The sequence below is a fragment of the Nomascus leucogenys genome, chromosome 1a (genome assembly GCF_006542625.1).
Source record: "Nomascus leucogenys isolate Asia chromosome 1a, Asia_NLE_v1, whole genome shotgun sequence".
NCBI lineage: Eukaryota > Metazoa > Chordata > Mammalia > Primates > Hylobatidae > Nomascus > Nomascus leucogenys.
The window spans coordinates 57,053,512-57,073,799 of record NC_044381.1 but is presented as its reverse complement, the minus strand read 5'-3'; the positions used below and the strand labels follow the sequence as shown (position 1 = coordinate 57,073,799).

At 43.4% G+C, this 20,288-nt stretch overlaps 1 protein-coding gene across 6 annotated transcripts in view; it reads right to left on the bottom strand.

Moving 5' to 3' along the window:
• Nucleotides 1-20,288, bottom strand: part of PRUNE2 (prune homolog 2 with BCH domain) — a 297,985-nt gene that overhangs the window by 93,691 nt on the left and 184,006 nt on the right. For all 6 annotated transcript variants that reach the window (XM_030809666.1, XM_030809689.1, XM_030809702.1 and 3 more), the window contains exons 7-8: nucleotides 8,901-9,059; nucleotides 110-6,692 (exon numbers count right to left, since the gene is read on the bottom strand). In XM_030809666.1, the coding sequence (XP_030665526.1) occupies nucleotides 110-6,692; nucleotides 8,901-9,059 (6,742 nt within the window). The remainder of the gene's footprint in view (nucleotides 1-109; nucleotides 6,693-8,900; nucleotides 9,060-20,288) is intronic.

Here is a 20,288-nt window from a genome sequence, read left to right as displayed (position 1 = left end):
GTTAGTTTTCTCTCTACCCTCATTGGTAGGAAGAGTGTGTCTTACAAATATGCACTAGTTTAATCAACGCAGCAGTTTCTTGGAAGTGGGAGAATGGGACGTTTCTTACCTTTTGGTGGTCCTATGTCTCCACCTGCTGGTAAGTCAGAATTATCTGTTTCTACTTCCCAGTCAATGTTTGATGGAGACAAAATGTTGGAGCCTGCTCCTACCGGCAAATAAACGGACTCAGGGTCTTCATGAATATGCAGCACAGCCAGCTGGGATCCAGGCAGTCTGTTTTTGGTCTCAGCCTTGTTTCCCTCACTTCTTTGATCAGGAAGTGCAGAAAGCACTATCTCTGCTGCTCTGCATCCCAGAGACTCATCCTCTGGAGACCCAGCTTCCTCTATTGTTTCAGCACTCTGGGCAGGTTCTGTGAGATAAGACAAATCAAAGGGAGGTGTGTATGGTGCCAGCGACTGCTTCAGAGAATCTTCCTCCAAAGGAGGGTCACCACTGTACAGGAAGTGTTCAGGCTCTCTCAGTAAATCTTCATCGATATTCTGGCCCATTACATCGTATTCAAAATCACCCCAAGAGGCTTCAGATGAGCAGATATCTTGCTTCCCTAGGTCCCCATCAACTGGCGTTTCGGGATGGCCTTCGGATAACGTCAGTTTACTCATGTCATCTATTGTTCCCGTGGATGTGTTGAGACCTGAGGCATCGCTGAAACTGTGGTCAAAGGCAGCTTCGCTTATATCCAGACAAGTGTCTGAGGCTAGCAAAGCATCAGCAACCATGGCAGGATTCTCTGTGGATAAATGTGGATCACCATCAAACAAAGCTCTTGCACCAGGCTGACTTTCAGGAGAAAAGCTGTCTGATATCCAAGAACTGTCACCTTCTGGAGTTGGCTCTTGGTGAGTTACAAAAATGCTAGTTGCCACATTTTCAATCCTTGGGATTCTTCTGTCAACTGGTTCCATATCTGGGCTGGCTCCTTTTTTTGATACTTGTAAACCTGTACTGTTGTCACCATTTATTTCAGAAGGTTCAGGTGAACCTTTATGAGAGGTGGGCTGAGAGGAGACCATTATGTCTGCTTGATTGCCAATTGGAGGCAGCGGAGCTGCGTTTTCAGAATCGAGTTCTGCATTGGATGGGACAAACTCCTGTCCAGGCTCATGAATGGGTTCTTCATCTATCTCTGGCTCAGTGAGATAAAGCTCACTGGATTCCACTTCAGGTCCCATGGAAGCACTGAGGTGCTTCTCAGTCTCTTGCTTTCCTTCAGAATCGTGACATATATCAGGGCTGTTGGAAGCCTGAGAATTGCTGTCATGGTCGCAGTACGTCAGGATATCAGGATTCTCACCATCTGCTTTCAAACTGAAGGGCTTCTTAGCATCTAGCCACAAGTCAGGCGCGGCAGAGGCCAGCTGCCCACCCTCTTGAAAGTTGCCATGTAAAATATCTGGCACAAAGGTACCTCGGGAGTCCTCACTTGGGGTACAGCCATCCCATTCAGAGCCTGGCTTCATTATCAGTTGGGTGGGAGAACTGACAGCAGGAAAATTTTCTGTGGCAATGCTTGAGTTTGTCATCTCACCTAGGTATGATTTTTCTTGTTCCCACTGATTTGTTTCTTGACCTTCATTAGTTGAAACATTAGATGTAACACAACCATTTTCCTCTGCATGAGTAAAGGCTGCATCTGGCTGATCGCAGACTGACAGCATGGTGTCCTGACACTGCTCTTGGGTAGGTGTTTCAGGAGTCAGCTCATCACCAGCAGCAGACACAAAGGTTTGCTCTCTTGAGTCCTTTTCTTTAATTTGGTCTAATGTTACAAGCTGGCTGAACTTGTCAGCATCTGGGTCTGGCTGTCTTGGTTGAATGTTCCAGAGTTGCTCATGGGAGTTCTTCCCATTACCTTCCAGAAAGGGTGACTGATGGTTGTCACTAAAAGGATTCGTATAGCGTGTTTCCATGGGCTCAATATCACCCTGAACTGGTACTCCCCAGGGACTGGTGTTTTGGTATACTGAAGAATTTATCTCCAACACACCACTGGAGTCAGACAGCTCCCTTTCAAATGGACTTTCAATTAGTCTCCCTTCCTGGGGTGAGGCATTCCACCACTCAGTGCTATCAGCTGAGATGCCCAGCATTTCCAGTTGAGAAGTATCTTCGTTCTTTGGTTCAGCTTTGGGAGATATTTGCCATGCAACATCTCCTGTCTTCCCTGTTTCTGGAGAAGATCTCGTCTCCTTCTCCACTGCTGTAATCTGTATTTCAGTCTCCGTTAATGGTGAGAAAGTCCAGGGATCAGGGCTGCTTTGTTGATTGTCACAGAATGGGTTTGACTTATTCTCATTCTCTGCTGGCTCTGAGCTGTCTAGGTAGTCGTAAATATTTTCAGACTTAGGATCAGCTGTGACCAAGAACTTATTAGATTCATTCAATGAATCCCAAGCTCTGGATTCATCATGAGCAACATGGCAGTTGGCCACCTGGATCTCTTCCTCCACTGACTCTTCACCACCGACACTGTCATCGTCGGAACCTGAGCTTGTTGAAATGACCCTGGCATCCTCTGGCTGCACAATTGCACAAATGTCATGTTCATTTTTCTCCTGGTAGCTAGCAATTAGATTGCTTTCCTGATGTGTCCCTGAATGTTCAGAATATTTGCCTGTTTCAGGACTGGATAAAGAGGAAAAGGAATCACCATCAACGGAGTCATTCCAGATCTCTAAAAATGTAGGAGTTTTGCGATCAAAGCTCTTTTCAAACTCATTTATTCTGTTTTTCTCTAAATCCTTCATTTTGGTAACTATTTCTACTTGGCCATCAGTGGTAATTAGTTCAGATTCTTGGTGATTCTGTTCACTCCAGTTGCCTTGGTTTTCTTCCTGATACCCTGAACTGGGTTGTTGGCCCCAGGAGGACAGTGCAACTGAAGAGTCATTTAACTCAGGACTTGATGCACTTGAATGAGTATACTCACTAGAAATAGTATCTCTGTCAAAATTTCCAGATGAACCGGCTCCTGGAAGGCTATTTGCAGTCCCCTTAACGTCAAGATTTTTGGTTATCTCAGAACGTGTGCTGCTGACATGCACATCACTGTCTATAAGGACGTCCCCAAAGTCAAGACTTCGGGGAACTTTGTGAGGTGGCCCTCCACCCACGTTCTCTGGCTCTAGAATGTTACATTCTTCAGTTTTCTCAAGATCCTTTTCAGGTACAGATACATATTTTGTGAAATGCATCCCATCTGAAGTCTCAGCAGTTTCACCTGAATTTCTCTGACGCATGGGGTGCTTTTCATAGGTATCTTTTGGCTGCAGGTTATCTGCGGACATCCCTGTTTGCACATCACGGGAGTCTAGATTGTAAGACCCCTTTTCATACTCTAAAACTTCCTCTGGTTCCTCAGTTTGAGGACTGAAAGTGACAGCAAGAGAGCTAATTTTGCCTGATTTAACGCAGATTTCCTGATGTTCAGATGCAACCAGAGAAGACAGTTCCTGGTCACTCTGCCCTTTTTCAGAAATCCCTGAGGCATTCTCCACACCAGAGGTGATCACCTCCTCTTCATCAAGGTGCCCCCTGTCGGTGGCTCCCTGGGCTTCCTTCTCACTTTCACTTTGTCCATCGCCATGACCTTTCCATGGATCTGGGTGTGCAAAATGCCCTGGATTCTCAAGCCTAGTCGCCAAGGATGCTGCATCACTTTGCAGGGTTTCCCTCTCTGTGTCCTGGTTGTCAAGATGAGATACAAGTGCCTCTAATTCACTGGTTCCAGAGGCTGCTGGCACATCTGGGGAGTGAGTATCGTTAACATTTGCTGAATGGCTGGGGATTTCAGGAGGCAATTCGCTTTGCTCTGAATCTGTGATATGTGAGGAGCCTGGTAACATGAATGATGACATGTCTTTATCTCTCATGACAGAATCCCAAATACTGTTTGCAATTAGCTGCCCACTTTTCTCATTCAGTGTGTGATGTTCACTGGGAACACTGTCCTTGGTATGCTCATCAGAGGCAGGGAGCTCCCAATCTACCTGATTTGCTTCCTGATACTCCAAGCCCCAGGGTTCCAGCTGTCTCACTCTAAATCGGGTTTCCGGCTCGGAACCTTCAGCCATGTATACTTCTGTTTGACCATCACTGGGGATTGCTACACCCCCACTACAGTCATCCCAGTCCAAATCATTGTCCATATCTGAGATCGTTGCAGTGGACTGAGTATCCTCCAAGATCACTCTGTTCCACAAGTCGAGACTGTCAGGGGCCGTCTGCCGGGAGTTGGTGCTGCTGTGCAAAAGTGTGAGTTGTCGGTTTGTTTCATTGTACAGTTGCATCATGCTGGGGTCGTCGTAACTGGACTGGCTGCTTTCCCCCATGTCATCCTCCATGGAGACATTCTTACCATCTGTGTGCTCTGTCTTGAGTTCATTTTCATCTGGGTCGTGAGTGGCATTTATTTCAGAACTGTTATCTGCATGAGGTGAAGCCCACATGTCTAGGTTCCCAGGACCTGAACTGATTCGATTCCGAGATGACTGTTGCGGTGACTGAGGAGGAATGTCAGTCTCCTCTGCCGTGGAGTTACCATCTTTTGACTCAAAACCTTCCTCTTTAGCAAATGGCTTGTGTTCAGTTTCCTTTTCATCTCCAGCAAATGTTGGTGATGTGTAAGAGTCTGAGGTGGAATAATTGGTATCTAAGGGGGAAGGCACCGAATCTTCTCCTAGGTTGGATGCACTGTAATCAGAACATTTGTAAGATAAGAAGGAATCTTCCCAAGGAACTAGGACATCTGACCCTCCTTTCTTCATATTCTCCTCAAAAAGCTTCCAGGAATCTACCTTTTCATATACCTTGTCCCTAGTTTTAGGATCCACTAAACCATTCTGATCTTCTTTTGGTGGCTTAGAATTAGTCCATGTGTGATCCAGATCAGAACTGGGATTTCCAGGTGCAAAAATGTGATCCCTGGAGTCATTGTTTCTCTTGCCCCAGATTTCTGGAGCTGCTTCATTGTTTATCTCACTGGGTGAATTGTCCAGTAGTTCTGAAGAAGAAAAGGCAAACCCACTTTTCGCCATGGCCCACTCATTCGGGTCCCTAACAGAAGGTGTCTCGCCACTTGTTGGGTGCAAATTCCAGGTAGTTTTTAAAGCTTCAGCATGATCTTCTTTACCAAATGCACTCCAGGCGGGGAATGGCGCCACAGCTGCTGGTTCACCATCATCTGTAGGATTTCCCCAGGGCTCAGGCATGGCTGTAGGAGAGCCACCAGAATGCCACAAAGAAGCAAAGTCTTCTATCAGGTGGTTTGTTCCTTGGGAAGATGTATTTGGCAAAGGTGACTTCTCCACAGGCAGGTTCTGGAATGGCAAGCTTTCCTCATTTTGGTCTTGAATATCATTGCCACCCAGTTGAGGCTGACCAAATTCAGACTCCCAGGGACCTGACTTTGTAAATTCGAGACTCTTTGGTTGAAATACAGAATCTGAGGCTCTCCTATCAATGGAGCTTGGCTTATGCTCTTTCCATGATTCAGGGCTCTGGAAAACAGATTCCTGTTCACTGGAACTCCACGCATCTGCAATATTTTTGGAGTCAATTTCCAAACCACCCCACCAGCTGCTGCACCGTGCATGGGTCTGAGGTGGCCCCATGTGACCTGTGTCAGTTGCTTTTTGGGTCATATCTACTGTATAGAGTGAGGCTGGTTCTTCAGTGGATGGCGAGCTTTCTACTAAACTATTCATGGGTGTTGGTGGGATCCTCTTTCCAATATTTTTTAGCCTTTCTGGGGAAGGGGATTCATCTCCCACAAAATCTGTCAGGCTCAAATTTCTTTCAGAGTTATCTCTGGGACTTTCTTGTCTCTGGACGAACTCCTCATCATATTCCACAAGGCTATCTTTGCCAGCCCCCGACAAAAGTGAACTGGATGAATAATTAGACATGTTGGTTCCCATGCCATCAAGTCCTTCAGGCCCAGCGGGGAGCTGTCCTTCTGACAGGTCATTGTTGGGGAAGAAGTCATCTGCTGGGGAGTAGTCTGCAGAATGAGAAGATTGCTGGGACTGTCCAGAAGCCATGGGTGCTGGGTCAAAATTGAAGAGGTCGAAGTGTTCACCGTGTTCTCCAGACCATGCGTGTTCCTCCGCCACCGCCCCTTCAGGGATGGGGCTGTAGGAGTCAAGCCCTGGGAGGAGGGTGTGGTGAGGCCCAGCACCTTCTCCCACAGGGCTGTCGTCACTGAGGAAAACAGAGCTCTCCTTGGATGAGCGGCTGCTCCTGATGGTAGCCAGTCCGCTGTCTGGGCTAACAAGGTCTACGTTGGCATCCACCTGAGCCTGGTTAGAATCACTGAGATCTGGAGGGTTCTCTATGAAATTCACAGAGCCGGGTTGTGGCTCTATGTCAGAACCATACAATTCCATAATCCCAGAAGACCCCTGGGAGAGGGGGGCACTGCCTGCCACGGCTTCTGTTGAGGACGTCCGGCTGTTGGAGACCATCTCTGGACACCTCCTGTTGATGACTTCCTTGACAACGAGAACCACCTGATCACAAGTCACCGAAGGGTCCTCTTGTTGGTACACTAGGATCTCATCACAGCCACAGTCAAAGGGCTCCAGTTCTAGGCAAGGGTTCTGACACTCTTCCAGCTCACAGCAAATCTGTCGGAAGGCACAGGAATTTGTGTCAGCACTCAGGCACTGTTGCACTTTGCAATTGCACTTTGCAATTTATCTCGCTTAATTTTTAAATATAAAATTAATCTGTGTTCATCTGTCTGAAAAAGAAGATCTCAAACTTAGAAAGTTCTGATTACTGTACCACAAACCCTTTCTCCAATTCTAACCAACTGTCTCTCTGTTTAATTCAAAATCCAGGTGCTCGATTTTGATGGCTCCTGAATGTTTTGGGTAAAGGAGTTTAAACCATCTAACTTCTTTCCTAACTGTAATATAATACCATCTTCCAATAGCAATGTAATTCAAGTTGCAAAAAACCAGAGATAATGCATGTTGCTGACAACTATAGGAAAAGTGTTGGAATAAGGGGAAAATGTCAGGAGACAGGCTCTTGTTTGGGAGGGGGCAGCCAGGGCTGCTTGAACCTCTGACAGCTTCAGAATGCAAAAGAGAGAGTAGGAAAGACAAAGATGCTCCCAGGGTCTGACCTTTCCGAACAGCACTCAGGACCCCTCGGTCCCTTTCACCCCAGGTAACGGAGGCATGGAGCCCAAAACAGACAAAGCCAACCTGGGAGGCAAGGGGACACTGACGGATGGTCAGTGTGAGGCCAGAACTGGGTTACGGCTTTCTGATTTTTAGGGAATGTCAGGAGTATTTTGTTGTGCTGGGCCTTTGAAATGGCCCCACAGGATTAGTAGAGGTAAAATTAATAATAATAATAATAACCACCACCACTACCACCATGGAGCTCACACAGATACTACTAATAATAATTAACATTCATTGAGTGCTTTAATGTGCCAGGCATGGTTCTAAGGGTTTTATGATCATTATCTCTTTTAATCACCACAGTAATTCCAAAAGGTAGGAACTCTTTTTATTCCTATTTTACCCATGAAGAAATGAAGATACAGGAAGATTAAATAACTTGTCCAGCAACACACAGCTAACAAGTGCTGGAGCCTGAGTTCTGCACCCAGGCAGCCCAGCTGCAAAGGCTGACTCAGCCAGTGGTGTGACCACACAGGCCAAGAGGGACTCGCCAGGCCAGAGCCAGGACTCTGTTGTTTAAGATTCCAGGGATCCACCTCTGGCTATTACTAGGGTGGGGAGGGTGGAAGGGGAGAAGAGAGGAGGACTGGGGTCAACTCAAGGGCTTTTAACTCCTTCATCTGCTCTTCTAATTTTGTCTGTTTCCAATGAACCAATTTTCAAATTGGTTTGAAAAAGGGGTCTACTGCTAAACGTGATTTGAAAGCCGCCACATTGTAGGCTTCCAAGGCCTAAATCCCGTCCCTGGGAAGTCAGTGACCAAAGATGAAATTTAGCTTTGAAACCAAATGCAGAGGAAAGTGTTGAAAAAACCACAGGCTGGTGACGCAGGTCAGAGGAGGAGATGCTCTTTCACATTCGGACTTGAGAGAGCCCGAGAGTACCCACAGGCATGGGTCAAGTGAGCTACAGTGGAGCTCTTGGGGGACAGAAAGGAGGATGTAGAAAAGAAAGGGGCAGAGACTGTGCCTCTAGCCACCCATGGGTACATAAGGCATTGAATCCATTGGTGAGGAAAAATAAGTGATGAAGCATCCAGGGCCCATGTGGCTCCTATTATAATGAATCATGTATGTTCTCATATTAGTTATTAAGTACACCTGGCTTGGTATATCCCATGGCCTATTTTGATTAATTTATCTAATTCTTTTTTTTTTTTTTATTTCCTAGGCCTTGGGTTAAAAGACTCAGCTATCAACCTGGAGGATAATTGATTACCTAGTCAGAGTTCTGGTACCTGGAGACAAACTAACTTTGATTAAAGCATCAGATCACCAGGTCTTAAACACTGGGCACCAAACAGATCCTAAGACAGGGGCTAAACCTTGTCAGTTATGATCAGGGAGCAGTCCTAGAAGAAAATAGCACCCAAAGGAGGACTTGCTCTTTTGGGGATGAGAAAGAGCTAATGTTTTGCACTATGGATTCAGTCAAGAAGAGAAATGCTTTTGGGGCTTTCTTAAAAGGCCAAATGTAAAAATACCCCCATCATTTCCTAAAACTCAAACCTCTAGGACTCTACCTCTTGGGCTAATTGCTCATGAGCCACCAATCTGTTCTGTCTTGCACTGTGTGTTCTGAGAGCCAGCAGGTTAGGACACAGGGAAACATGTTGGGGTCAGAGGAGGGGCTCACCTGACTGCACAGCTCCATGTTTTCTGAGTACACAGCAATCTGTCGTCTCGGCTGCTGCTCCTCTGACAGATAGCTGGAGAACAGGATGAGGACGTCAAAACCAAACTTGTCTGTAAATGCTTTCAAGTCACTGGTAATATTGCTGTGAAACAGACAATTCTGAAACAACAACAGGAAATTTGATATTAATGTCAAACTGCCCAGCTGTGGGGAGTTGTTCCACAAATCTGTCCAGTCTTATGATGTATTTAGGAGAGATATGTATTATTTAAGGCAAGTGAAATACAATTTGCTTTGAGAAAGAGTGGAAACTTTCATGCTATGGCTTAAAATACACTTTGCTTGTTTGTTTTCCCAAACCATGTAAGAAAGGAGTTTTTGCCATTATTAAGAATAGTTTAGACAAAGAACAGATATCCTAAACATTTTTTTCTAAAAGATCTATTCAGATACTTAATTTGCAAATCCTATTTTCCCTCTTATCGCTTATAGGATCTATATAGGAATGTCTGCTATTGTTACAATTTATCACAATAAGAATAGGGAGAAGTTATTTCTTCCTGTATTTTTTTTTCTAATGATTAGTATTAACTCCAAGGAGAAATTGCTACGAATGAACACAGCTGAGTTTACTGGGTGATCTTTATTCCAGTGTAGAATTCTGGGAGATTTTTAAAAGAGCTGTGATGTCAGATTTGCTTGTTCTATGTGGCAGCTGTGGAGGAATGAATAATTGCAGAAGGGGATCCCAATACCTCAGAATACCCAGGTGTGGCTCACATCATTTGCAAAAAGTGTTCTGGCTGCTTCAAGTTTTATTTACTGCATGTATGTATTTGTTTATTTATTTTTGAGACAGGGTCTCATACTGTCACCCAGGCTGGAGTGCTGTGGTGTTATCTTGGCTCACTGCAACCTACGCCTCCCGGGCTCAAGCAATCCTCCCAGCTCAGCCTCCCAAGTAGCTGGGACTACAGGTGTGTATCACCATGCCCGGCTAATTTATTGTATTTTTTGTAGGCATGAGGTTTTGCCATTTTGCCCAGGCTGGTCTCGAACTCCTGGGCTCAAATGATCCGCCCACTTCATCCTCCCAAATTGCTGGGCTTACAGGTGTAAGACCGCACTCGGTCCAGTCTTTGAGTTTTATTAACTACAACGAGAGCCACTTTGTCTGCGTGAGTGTCTCTCTTCCTTTTAAAGAAGTACAGTGAAGAACATATGCTAGCCCCTAACATAATACCTGGTATATACTAGTTGTTCAAGAAATGTTTGTTGGACGACTGGAGAGACAGGTACGCAAAATCAACCTGTGCTCCATCATTCATAATCTTCTATCATAGTCCACATATATATCTATCCTAGCACATATATGATCATACTACATAATTCATCAACTGACAGTCCATTGTGTCACTCAACAAAAAACACCATGATGTGCACTCAAGGGATTTAAAGAATTCTGTTGATTTTTTCTGATTATAATAGCAATCACAATTATGCCTGCCACGGGTAAGATACTAAAACAACACAGAAATGTGTACCACAGAAAGTGGAAGTGCCACACACATCTCCTAGGACAGCCACTGTGAAGACGTGAATGATGCCGTGCAGAGAGTTGCAGATTTCCCCATGCCCACATTAATGTCTATGTGGTCATTCTTTGAAACTCGTGGATTGGGTATTTGTGGCTTAGACTGTTTACCAGCCACTTTGAATAGCCATCATACCCGTACTCTGTAATGCTGCTGAGTTGAATCTCAGGGTCTGTGAGGCTCTGAAGAGGGCACACAAGACCCTAGGTAGGCAGGCAGGCCCCGCCGAATACTGACTTCCATGTTTCAAGGAGGCTTTGCTGTCTACTCCAAGGCAGCCACTCTCATCTGGCATCTTACCGGGCCACTTTCCCTTTTTTGTTTGCAAGGAATTGCACATACAAATCCGCAAAGGTCTCAGGATCTATTCTCATGCTGATGAACATCAAGGATCTATTGTAATGACATTTATGATCAAATATGTCATACACATTTGGAACATATGCTTTTGGAAGCGTGTGTTCCAAAGTGTGTACTGTCAGCTTTCATGCTTTTTATTTATTTTCCAAATGGCCTAATAACAATCTTTAAGTAGATGTTTAAAAAATTAATTCATCCATAATAGAAATAGACATTAAATATTTAGAAGGAGATTTTTAAAATAATCAAAATTCACATACAATGCATGTTCAACAGATAAAATTATTTCAAATCATCATTGAGGGTGAATCAAGAACCTCAGTGCTAAACTTGTTGCCACTATGAATTGTAAAAAAAGATATAGCCCTGAAAAAATAAACAGAGACTACAGCTAACTACATCTTATTTCCAGTAACTGAAGGCTTCAGCACAATAAGCCTTACAGCTTTCCTTTCCAAATATTTTTCATTATGTATATAAAGGCCTCCAAATACATTTATAAACCCTTGAAAGAAGACACACATTTCTAAGAGATTTTTACATATAACAAAATTCTCACTACACTCCTGGCCGGGTCACTAAAATGAGAGGGGCAGGTTTTATCTGTATCTGAGCATAAGATTAAGAATCAGTAGAATCAACACTGTTCAAAGCCACACTTGTGGAAAGTTTCCTATTCAAAAATGCTGGCTGATCTCCAAACTGTTTTAATTCTTCTGTGTTAAACTGATGGCTCTAGGACCTCGATGGACTCAAGTCCAGCAGCACTGGCAACACCAAGCATCTTGTTGGAAACACAGAGTCTCAGGCAAAACCCTAGACCTATTGAAGCAGGATCTGCATTTTCCAACAATCCTAGGAATTGGAATGCATGTTGAAATCTGAAAAGCACTACTCCAGAGAGGGATTTATTAGTTGATATATTTTCCTACAAACCAGTCCTTTGGACTCTCTCAGCACTGTCACAGGACTTGTACTGACTCACACTGCCAGCTCTGTGTTCCTACGGCAACCTCATCATAAAAGTCCCCTTAGGGTTTGCATTTCTGGGCCAGTCTCCTCCAGGTTCTCATTTAGCAGGTTGGGCACAGGATCAAGACTATATTTTCTTTTTCTTTTTTTTTTCAGAATGGTATAGGTATGTTTATTTTTAATTTAATTTTATTTTATTTAATTTTTAAAATTTTAAGTTCTGGGATACATGTGCAGAATGTGCAGGTTTGTTACATAGGTATATGTGTGCCATGGTGGTTTGCTGCACCTATTGACCCATCATCTAGATTCCCTCCCCTCACCCCCCCCCCCCCCCAACAGGCCCCAGTGTGTGCTGTTCCCCTCCCTGTGTCCATGTGTTCTCATTGTTCAACTCCCACTTATGAGTGAGAATAAGCAGTGTTTGGTTTTCTGTTCCTATGTTAGTTTGTTGAGGATGGTGGCTTCCAGCTTCATTCATGTCCCTGCAAAGGACATGATGAGCTCATCCTTTTTTATGGCTGCAGAGACTGTATTTTCATCATGTCCCTCAAGTGCTCTAGCTCAGTTTTCCTCTGGGTGACCCCAAATTCCACAGGACCAAATGAAGAGCTGATAAATCAAAAAACTATTTGAATCACCTAGGCAAGTTAGAGAAACAAAATACATTTTACAATAACCCTAAAACAGATTCTCCAAGCCAGCACTCCAAGCCAGATTCCATCTTACTAGCCTTGGGATAATGTCAAGAGTTTCATGTTTAAAACAGAATTAAACGAGGGAATGAGTGAGAATCTTCAGGATTCCAGGAGGCAGAGTGTGTTTGTTCTGCTTTTATGCCGGTGCTGTTTGCATAGGGGATAATTTATTATTGTCTTCTAGCTACGCAGGGAGTCATGTGCTGTGGTGGCTCTTATGTTGCTGACAAGCTAGGCTGGCCCTGAATAAACAGCACTTCATCATCAACACAACCCAACTGTAGATACAGGTTGGCATTTTATTACCCCCCATCTGCCTTCTACCTGATAAATTACTGTTTTAGTTACATGTATACAAATACTATTTGTTAATCTGCTCAAATGTCTCCAAAATGTTCCCCCCCGCTTAAATTAAAATTATATACATGCATACGTATATATATCCCATTCAATTTACTAAGGATTTAGACAATAAAAGCACTTCCCGTTGAATTTACCACCCCCACCCCAGCCACACACAGCTTCTGTATTTGTGACCCCAGCCTATAATTGTCGCATAGAATTTAGGAAGTTACTTTATGAATCATTGCAACTGGGAATTGGCTGGCAAAATCTCATACTAATGCCAACAGTTAGGAAGAATGGCAATTGCTCCCTGTCACAGCCCTTTGTCACTCGTGATTCCGAAGGGTCAATGACTAAACATTTTTAGAGATCACGTGTCTTCTTGTCTGAGTAATTTCTAGTTTGGGAATGAAAGCCTGGAAACGTGGGGAGAAAAAGCCTTTGTTATTTCCTGGTCAAAAAAGCTAAGGTGTAGGTCCCAAGAACCCTAAAAGAAGTTGATGCTCATTATAACCCAGAGGGGGAAAACAGAACTAATACAGCTGTACCTGAACTAATATCAAAACCAAGATAGTGATAGTGATGGTGCCCCACAGATTACTCCATTCACGGCTGAAAGTGCAGATGCAGTGAAACCTTTCATTCTCACAATATCCTATTTTACATTTTTCATTGCTCAGAAAAAGGCAATCTTTATGCTGTCTGCTGGTAGCTTCAGAGCATCGTATGAAATAAAAGTGATGTAAAGAATGTCTTGTAAACATTTGAGTGGATATTCCTTGAGAGACAGAAACCCTCTTCTTACATCACTCACACATGCTCACCTTCTATTGTCTTCTCAATCCCCGCTGTGGGGGATCTGGCTCCATCATTTCACTGAAACTCTCTTCTCAAAAGTACCAAGCACTCCGAGGTTGCCAAATCCAAAAATCACATTCCATTTCTTACCCTACTTGATTCTCTACAGTATTCCATGAGATTGACTCTCCCTCTGTTTTCAAACACTTAATTCCTTCACCTTCCTGACACCACACACCTTGTTTTTCTCCTGATACATCGACTGCCCTTCGGTCACCTTTGCTGGTTGCTCTTCCTTATTAAGCCTCCAAATATTCACACCCAACTTTGTTTCCTGTCCCCTTTCTCTTCTCTCTTTCCACTTTCTCCTCGATGATCTTATCCAGCCACATGGCTTTAAAGCCATTTGTCTGCCACTGATGACAGAATCTACATGCACATGAGATCTGCATGTAGCTGTTTAATAAGTATCTCAAGTAAAATATGGCCCACTGCCTCCTCAGTTGCGTCTGTCTTATTAAATGGCACCACCATCTACCCAGTTACTCGAACCCAACATCTAGGAATTATCCTTGATTGCTTTTTTCCTCATCTCTCACGTAATTCACCAGAAAATCCTATTAACATTGCCTTTAAAAGATATCTGTAGTCTAAGCACGTCTCTAATATCTCTTCATCTCCATTGCTGTCCTAGCCACAGCCACCATCATCTCTTGCCAGAACTTTAGCAGCAGCATCACAGCTGGTCTCTCAATAACATAGTCTCCACATAGCATCAAGGGGCAGCTTTATTTTATTTTTTTTCCACCCCTTCCCCAAGAGGCAGCTTTTAAAAATATAAATTGAATAATGACACTCTCCTGCTTAAAGCCCACTGAAAGTTTCCCAATGCAATTATTAGTATTTAGTTTTTTTTTAGCTAGGAGGAAAAGGTTTAATGTCCTCAAGAATAAGAGTTAATATAAATCGGTGGAGCCAAGATGGCCGAATAGGAACAGCTCCGGTCTCCAGCTCCCAGCTTGAGTGACACAGAAGACGGGTGATTTCTGCATTTCTGCTTGAGGTACCAGTTTCATCTCACTAGGGAGTGCCAAACAGTGGGTGCAGGACAGTCGGTGAAGCACACTGTGCACGAGCCGAAGCAGGGCGAGGCATTGCCTCACTCGGGAAGCGCAGGGGGTCAGAGAGTTCCCTTTCCTAGTCAAAGAAAGGGGTAACAGATGGCACCTGGAATATCAGGTCAGTCCCATCCTAATACTGCGCTTTTCCAACGGGCCTGGAAAACGGCACACTAGGAGATTGTGTCCCGCACCTGGCTCAGAGGGTCCTATGCCCACGGAGTCTCGCTGATTGCTAGCACAGCAGTCTGAGATCAAGCTGCAAGGTGGCAGCGAGGCTGGGGGAGGGGCGCTCGCCATTGCCCAGGCTTGCTTAGGTAAACAAAGCAGCCAGGAAGCTCGAACTGGGTGGAGCCCACCACAGCTCAAGGAGGCCTGCCTGCCTCTGTAGGCTCCACCTCTGGGAGCAGGGCACAGACAAACAAAAAGTCAGCAGGAACCTCCACAGACTTAAATGTCCCTGTCTGACTGACAGCTTTGAAGAGAGTAGTGGTTCTCCCAGCACACAGCTGGAGATCTGAGAACGGACAGACTGCCTCCTAAAGTGGGTCTCTCACCACTGAGCAGCCTAACTGGGAGGCACCCCCCCAGTAGGGACAGACTGACACCTCATTCGGCCGGGTACTCCTCTGAGACAAAACTTCCAGAGGAACTATCAGACAGCTGAATTTGTGGTCTCACAAAAATCCGCTGTTCTGCAGCCACCGCTGCTGACACCCAGCCAAACAGGGTCTGGAGTGGACCTCTAGTGAACTCCAACAGACCTGCAGCTGAGGGTCCTGTCTGGTAGAAGGAAAACTAACAAACAGAAAGGACATCCACACCAAAAACCCATCTGTATATCACCATCATTAAAGACCAAAAGTAGATAAAACCACAAAGATGGGGAAAAAACAGAGCAGAAAAACTGGAAACTCTAAAAAGCAGAGCACCTCTCCTCCTCCAAAGGAACGCAGTTCCTCACCAGCAATGGAACAAAGCTGGATGGAGGATGACTTTGACGAGTTGAGAGAAGAAGGCTTCAGACAATCAAACTACTCTGAGCTACAGGAGGAAATTCAAAACTATAGCAAAGAAGTTAAAAACTTTGAAAAAAAATTAGAAGAATGGATAACTAGAATAACCAATGGAGAGAAGGGCTTCAAGGAGCTGATGGAGCTGAAAGCCAAGTTTCGAGAACTACGCGAAGATTGCAGAAGCCTCAGTAGCAGATGCGATCAACTGGAAGAAAGGGTATTGCTGATGGAAGATGAAATGAATGAAATGAAGCGAGAAGGGAAGTTTAGAGAAAAAAGAATAAAAAGAAATGAACAATGCCTCCAAGAAATTTGGGACTATGTGAATTGACCAAACCTACGTCTGATTGGTGTACCTGAAAATGACGGGGAGAATGGAACCAAGTTGGAAAACACTCTGCAAGATATTTTCCAGGAGAACTTCCCCAATCTAGCAAGGCAGGCCAACATTCAGATTCAGGAAATACAGAGAATGCCACAAAGATACTCCTCAGGAAGAGCAACTCCAAGACACATAATTGTCAGATTCACCAAAGTTGAAATGAAGGAAAAAAGGTTAAGGGCAGCCAGAGAGAAAGGTCGGGTTACCCACAAAGGGAAGCCCATCAGACTAACAGCTGATCTCTTGGCAGAAACTCTACAAGCCAGAAGAGAGTGGGGGCCGATATTCAACATTCTTAAAGAAAAGAATTTTCAACCCAGAATTTCATATCCAGCCAAACTAAGCTTCATAAGTGAAGGAGAAATAAAATACTTTACAGACAAGCAAACGCTGAGTGATTTTGTCACCACCAGGCCTGCCCTAAAACAGCTCCTGAAGGAAGCACTAAACATGGAAAGGAACAACCGGTACCAGCCACTGCAAAAACATGCCCAATTGTAAAGACCATCGAGGCTAGGAAGAAACTGCATCAACTAACGAGCAAAATAACCAACTAACATCATAATGACAGGATCAGATTCACACATAACAATATTAACATTAAACGTAAATGGGCTAAATGCTCCAATTAAAAGACACAGACTGGCAAACTGGATAAGGAGTCAGGACCCATCAGTGTGCTGTATTCAGGAAACCCATCTCACGTGCAGAGACACACATAGACTCAAAATAAAGGGATGGAGGAAGATCTATCAAGCAAATGGAAAACAAAAAAAGGCAGGGGTTGCAATCCTAGTCTCTGATAAAATAGACTTTAAACCAACAAAGATCAAAAGAGACAAAGAAGGCCATTACATAATGGTAAAGGGATCAATTCAACAAGAAGAGCTAACTATCCTAAATATATATGCACCCAACACAGGAGCACCCAGATTCATAAAGCAAGTCCTGAGTGACCTACAAAGGGACTGAAACTCCCACACAATAATAATGGGAGATTTTAACACCCCACTGTCAACATTAGACAGATCAACGAGACAGAAAGTTAACAAGGATATCCAGGAATTGAACTCAGCTCTGCACAAAATGGACCTAATAGACATCTACAGAACTCTCCACCCCAAGTCAACAGAATATACATTTTTTTCAGCACCCCACCACACCTATTCCAAAATTGACCACATAGTTGGAAGTAAGGCTCTCCTCAGCAAATGTAAAAGGACAGAAATTATAACAAACTGTCTCTCAGACCACAGTGCAATCAAACTAGAACTCAGGATTAAGAAACTCACTCAAAACCGCTCAACTACATGGAAACTCAACAACCTGCTCCTGAATGACTATTGGGTACATAATGAAATGAAGGCAGAAATAAAGATGTTCTTTGAAACCAACGAGAACAAAGACACAACATACCAGAATCTCTGGGACATGTTCAAAGCAGTGTGTAGAGGGAAATTTATAGCACTAAATGCCCACAAGAGAAAGCAGGAAAGATCCAAAATTGACACCCTAACATCACAATTAAAAGAACTAGAAAAGCAAGAGCAAACACATTCAAAAGCTAGCAGAAGACAAGAAATAACTAAAATCAGAGCAGAACTGAAGGAGATAGAGACACAAAAAACCCTTCAAAAAATTGATGACTCCAGGAGCTGGTTTTTTGAAAAGATCAACAAAATTGATAGACCACTAGCAAGAGTAATAAAGAAGAAAAGAGAGAAGAATCAAATAGATGCAATAAAAAATGAAAAAGGGGATATCACCACCGATCCCACAGAAATACAATCTACCATCAGAGAATACTACAAACACCTCTATGCAAATAAACTAGAAAATCTAGAAGAAATGGATAAATTCCTTGACAAATACACCCTCCCAAGACTAAACCAGGAAGAAGTTGAATCTCTGAATAGACCAATAACAGGTTCTGAAATTGTGGCAATAATCAATAGCTTACCAACCAAAAAGAGTCCAGGACCTGATGGATTCACAGCCGAATTCTACCAGAGGTACAAGGAGGAACTGGTACCATTCCTTCTGAAACTATTCCAATCCTAGAGAAAGAGGGAATCCTCCCTAACACATTTTATGAAACCAGCATCGTCCTGATACCAAAGCCTGGCAGAGACATAACCAAAAAAGAGAATTTCAGACCAATATCCTTGATGAACATTGATGCAAAAATCCTCAATAAAATACTGGCAAACCGAATCCAGCAGCACATCAAAAAGCTTATCCACCATAATCAAGTGGGCTTCATCCCTGGGATACAAGGCTGGTTCAACATACGCAAATCAATAAATGTAATCCAGCATATAAACAGAACCAAAGACAAAAACCACATGATTATCTCAATAGATGCAGAAAAAGCCTTTGACAAAATTCAACAACTCTTCGTACTAAAAACTCTCAATAAATTAGGTATTGATGGGACGTATCTCAAAATAATAAGAGCTATCTATGACAAACCCACAGCCAATATCATACTGAATGGGCAAAAACTGGAAGCATTCCCTCTGAAAACTGGCACAAGACAGGGATGCCCTCTCTCACCGCTCCTATTCAACATAGTGCTGGAAGTTCTGGCCAGAGCAATCAGGCAGGAGAAGGAAATAAAGGGTATTCAATTAGGAAAAGAGGAAGTCAAATTGTCCCTGTTTGCAGATGACATGATTGTATATCTAGAAAACCCCATTGTCTCAGCCCAAAATCTCCCTAAGCTGATTAGCAACTTCAGCAAAGTCTCAGAATACAAAATCAATTACAAAAATCACAAGCATTCTTGTACACCAATAACAGACAAACAGAGAGCCAAATCATGAGTGAACTCCCATTCACAATTGCTTCAAAGAGAATAAAATACCTAGGAATCCAACTTACAAGGGATGTGAAGGACCTCTTCAAGGAGAACTACAAACCACTGCTCAATGAAATAAAAGAGGATACAAACAAATGGAAGAACATTCCATGCTCATGGGTTGGAAGAATCAATATCATGAAAATGGCCATACTGCCCAAGGTAATTTATAGATTCAATGCCATCCCCATCAAGCTACCAATGACTTTCTTCACAGAATTGGAAAAAACTACTTTAAAGTTCATATGGAACCAAAAAAGAGCCCGCATCGCCAAGTCAATCCTAAGCCAAAAGAACAAAGCTGGAGGCATCACGCTACCTGACTTCAAACTATACTACAAGGCTACAGTAACCAAAACAGCATGGTACTGGTACCACAACAGAGACATAGATCAATGGAACAGAACAGAGCCCTCAGAAATCATGCCGCATATCTACAACTATCTGATCTTTGACAAACCTGACAAACACAAGCAATGGGGAAAGGATTCCCTATTTAATAAATGGTGCTGGGAAAACTGGCTAGCCATATGTAGAAAGCTGAAACTGGATCCCTTCCTTACACCTTATACAAAAATTCATTCAAGATGGATTAAAGACTTAAATGTTAGACCTAAAACCACTAAAATCCTACAAGAAAACCTAGGCAATACCATTCAGGACATAGGCGTGGGCAAGGACTTCATGTCTAAAACACCAAAAGCAATGGCAACAAAAGCCAAAATTGACAAATGGGATCTCATTAAACTAAAGAGCTTCTGCACAGCAAAAGAAACTACCATCAGAGTGAACAGGCAACCTACAGAATGGGAGAAAATTTTTGCCACCTACTCATCTGACAAAGGGCTAATATCCAGAATCTACAATGAACTCAAACAAATTTACAAGAAAAAAACAACCCCATCAAAAAGTGGGCAAAGGACATGAACAGACACTTCTCAAAAGAAGACATTTATGCAGCCAAAAAACACATGAAGAAATGCTCATCATCACTGGCCATCAAAGAAATGCAAATCAAAACCACAGTGAGATACCATCTCACACCAGTTAGAATGGCCATCATTAAAAAAGCAGGAAACAACAGGTGCTGGAGAGGATGTGGAGAAATAGGAACACTTTTACACTGTTGGTGGGACTGTAAACTAATTCAACCATTGTGGAAGTCAGTGTGGCGATTCCTCAGGGATCTAGAACTAGAAATACTATTTGACCCAGCCATCCCATTACTGGGTATATACCCAAAG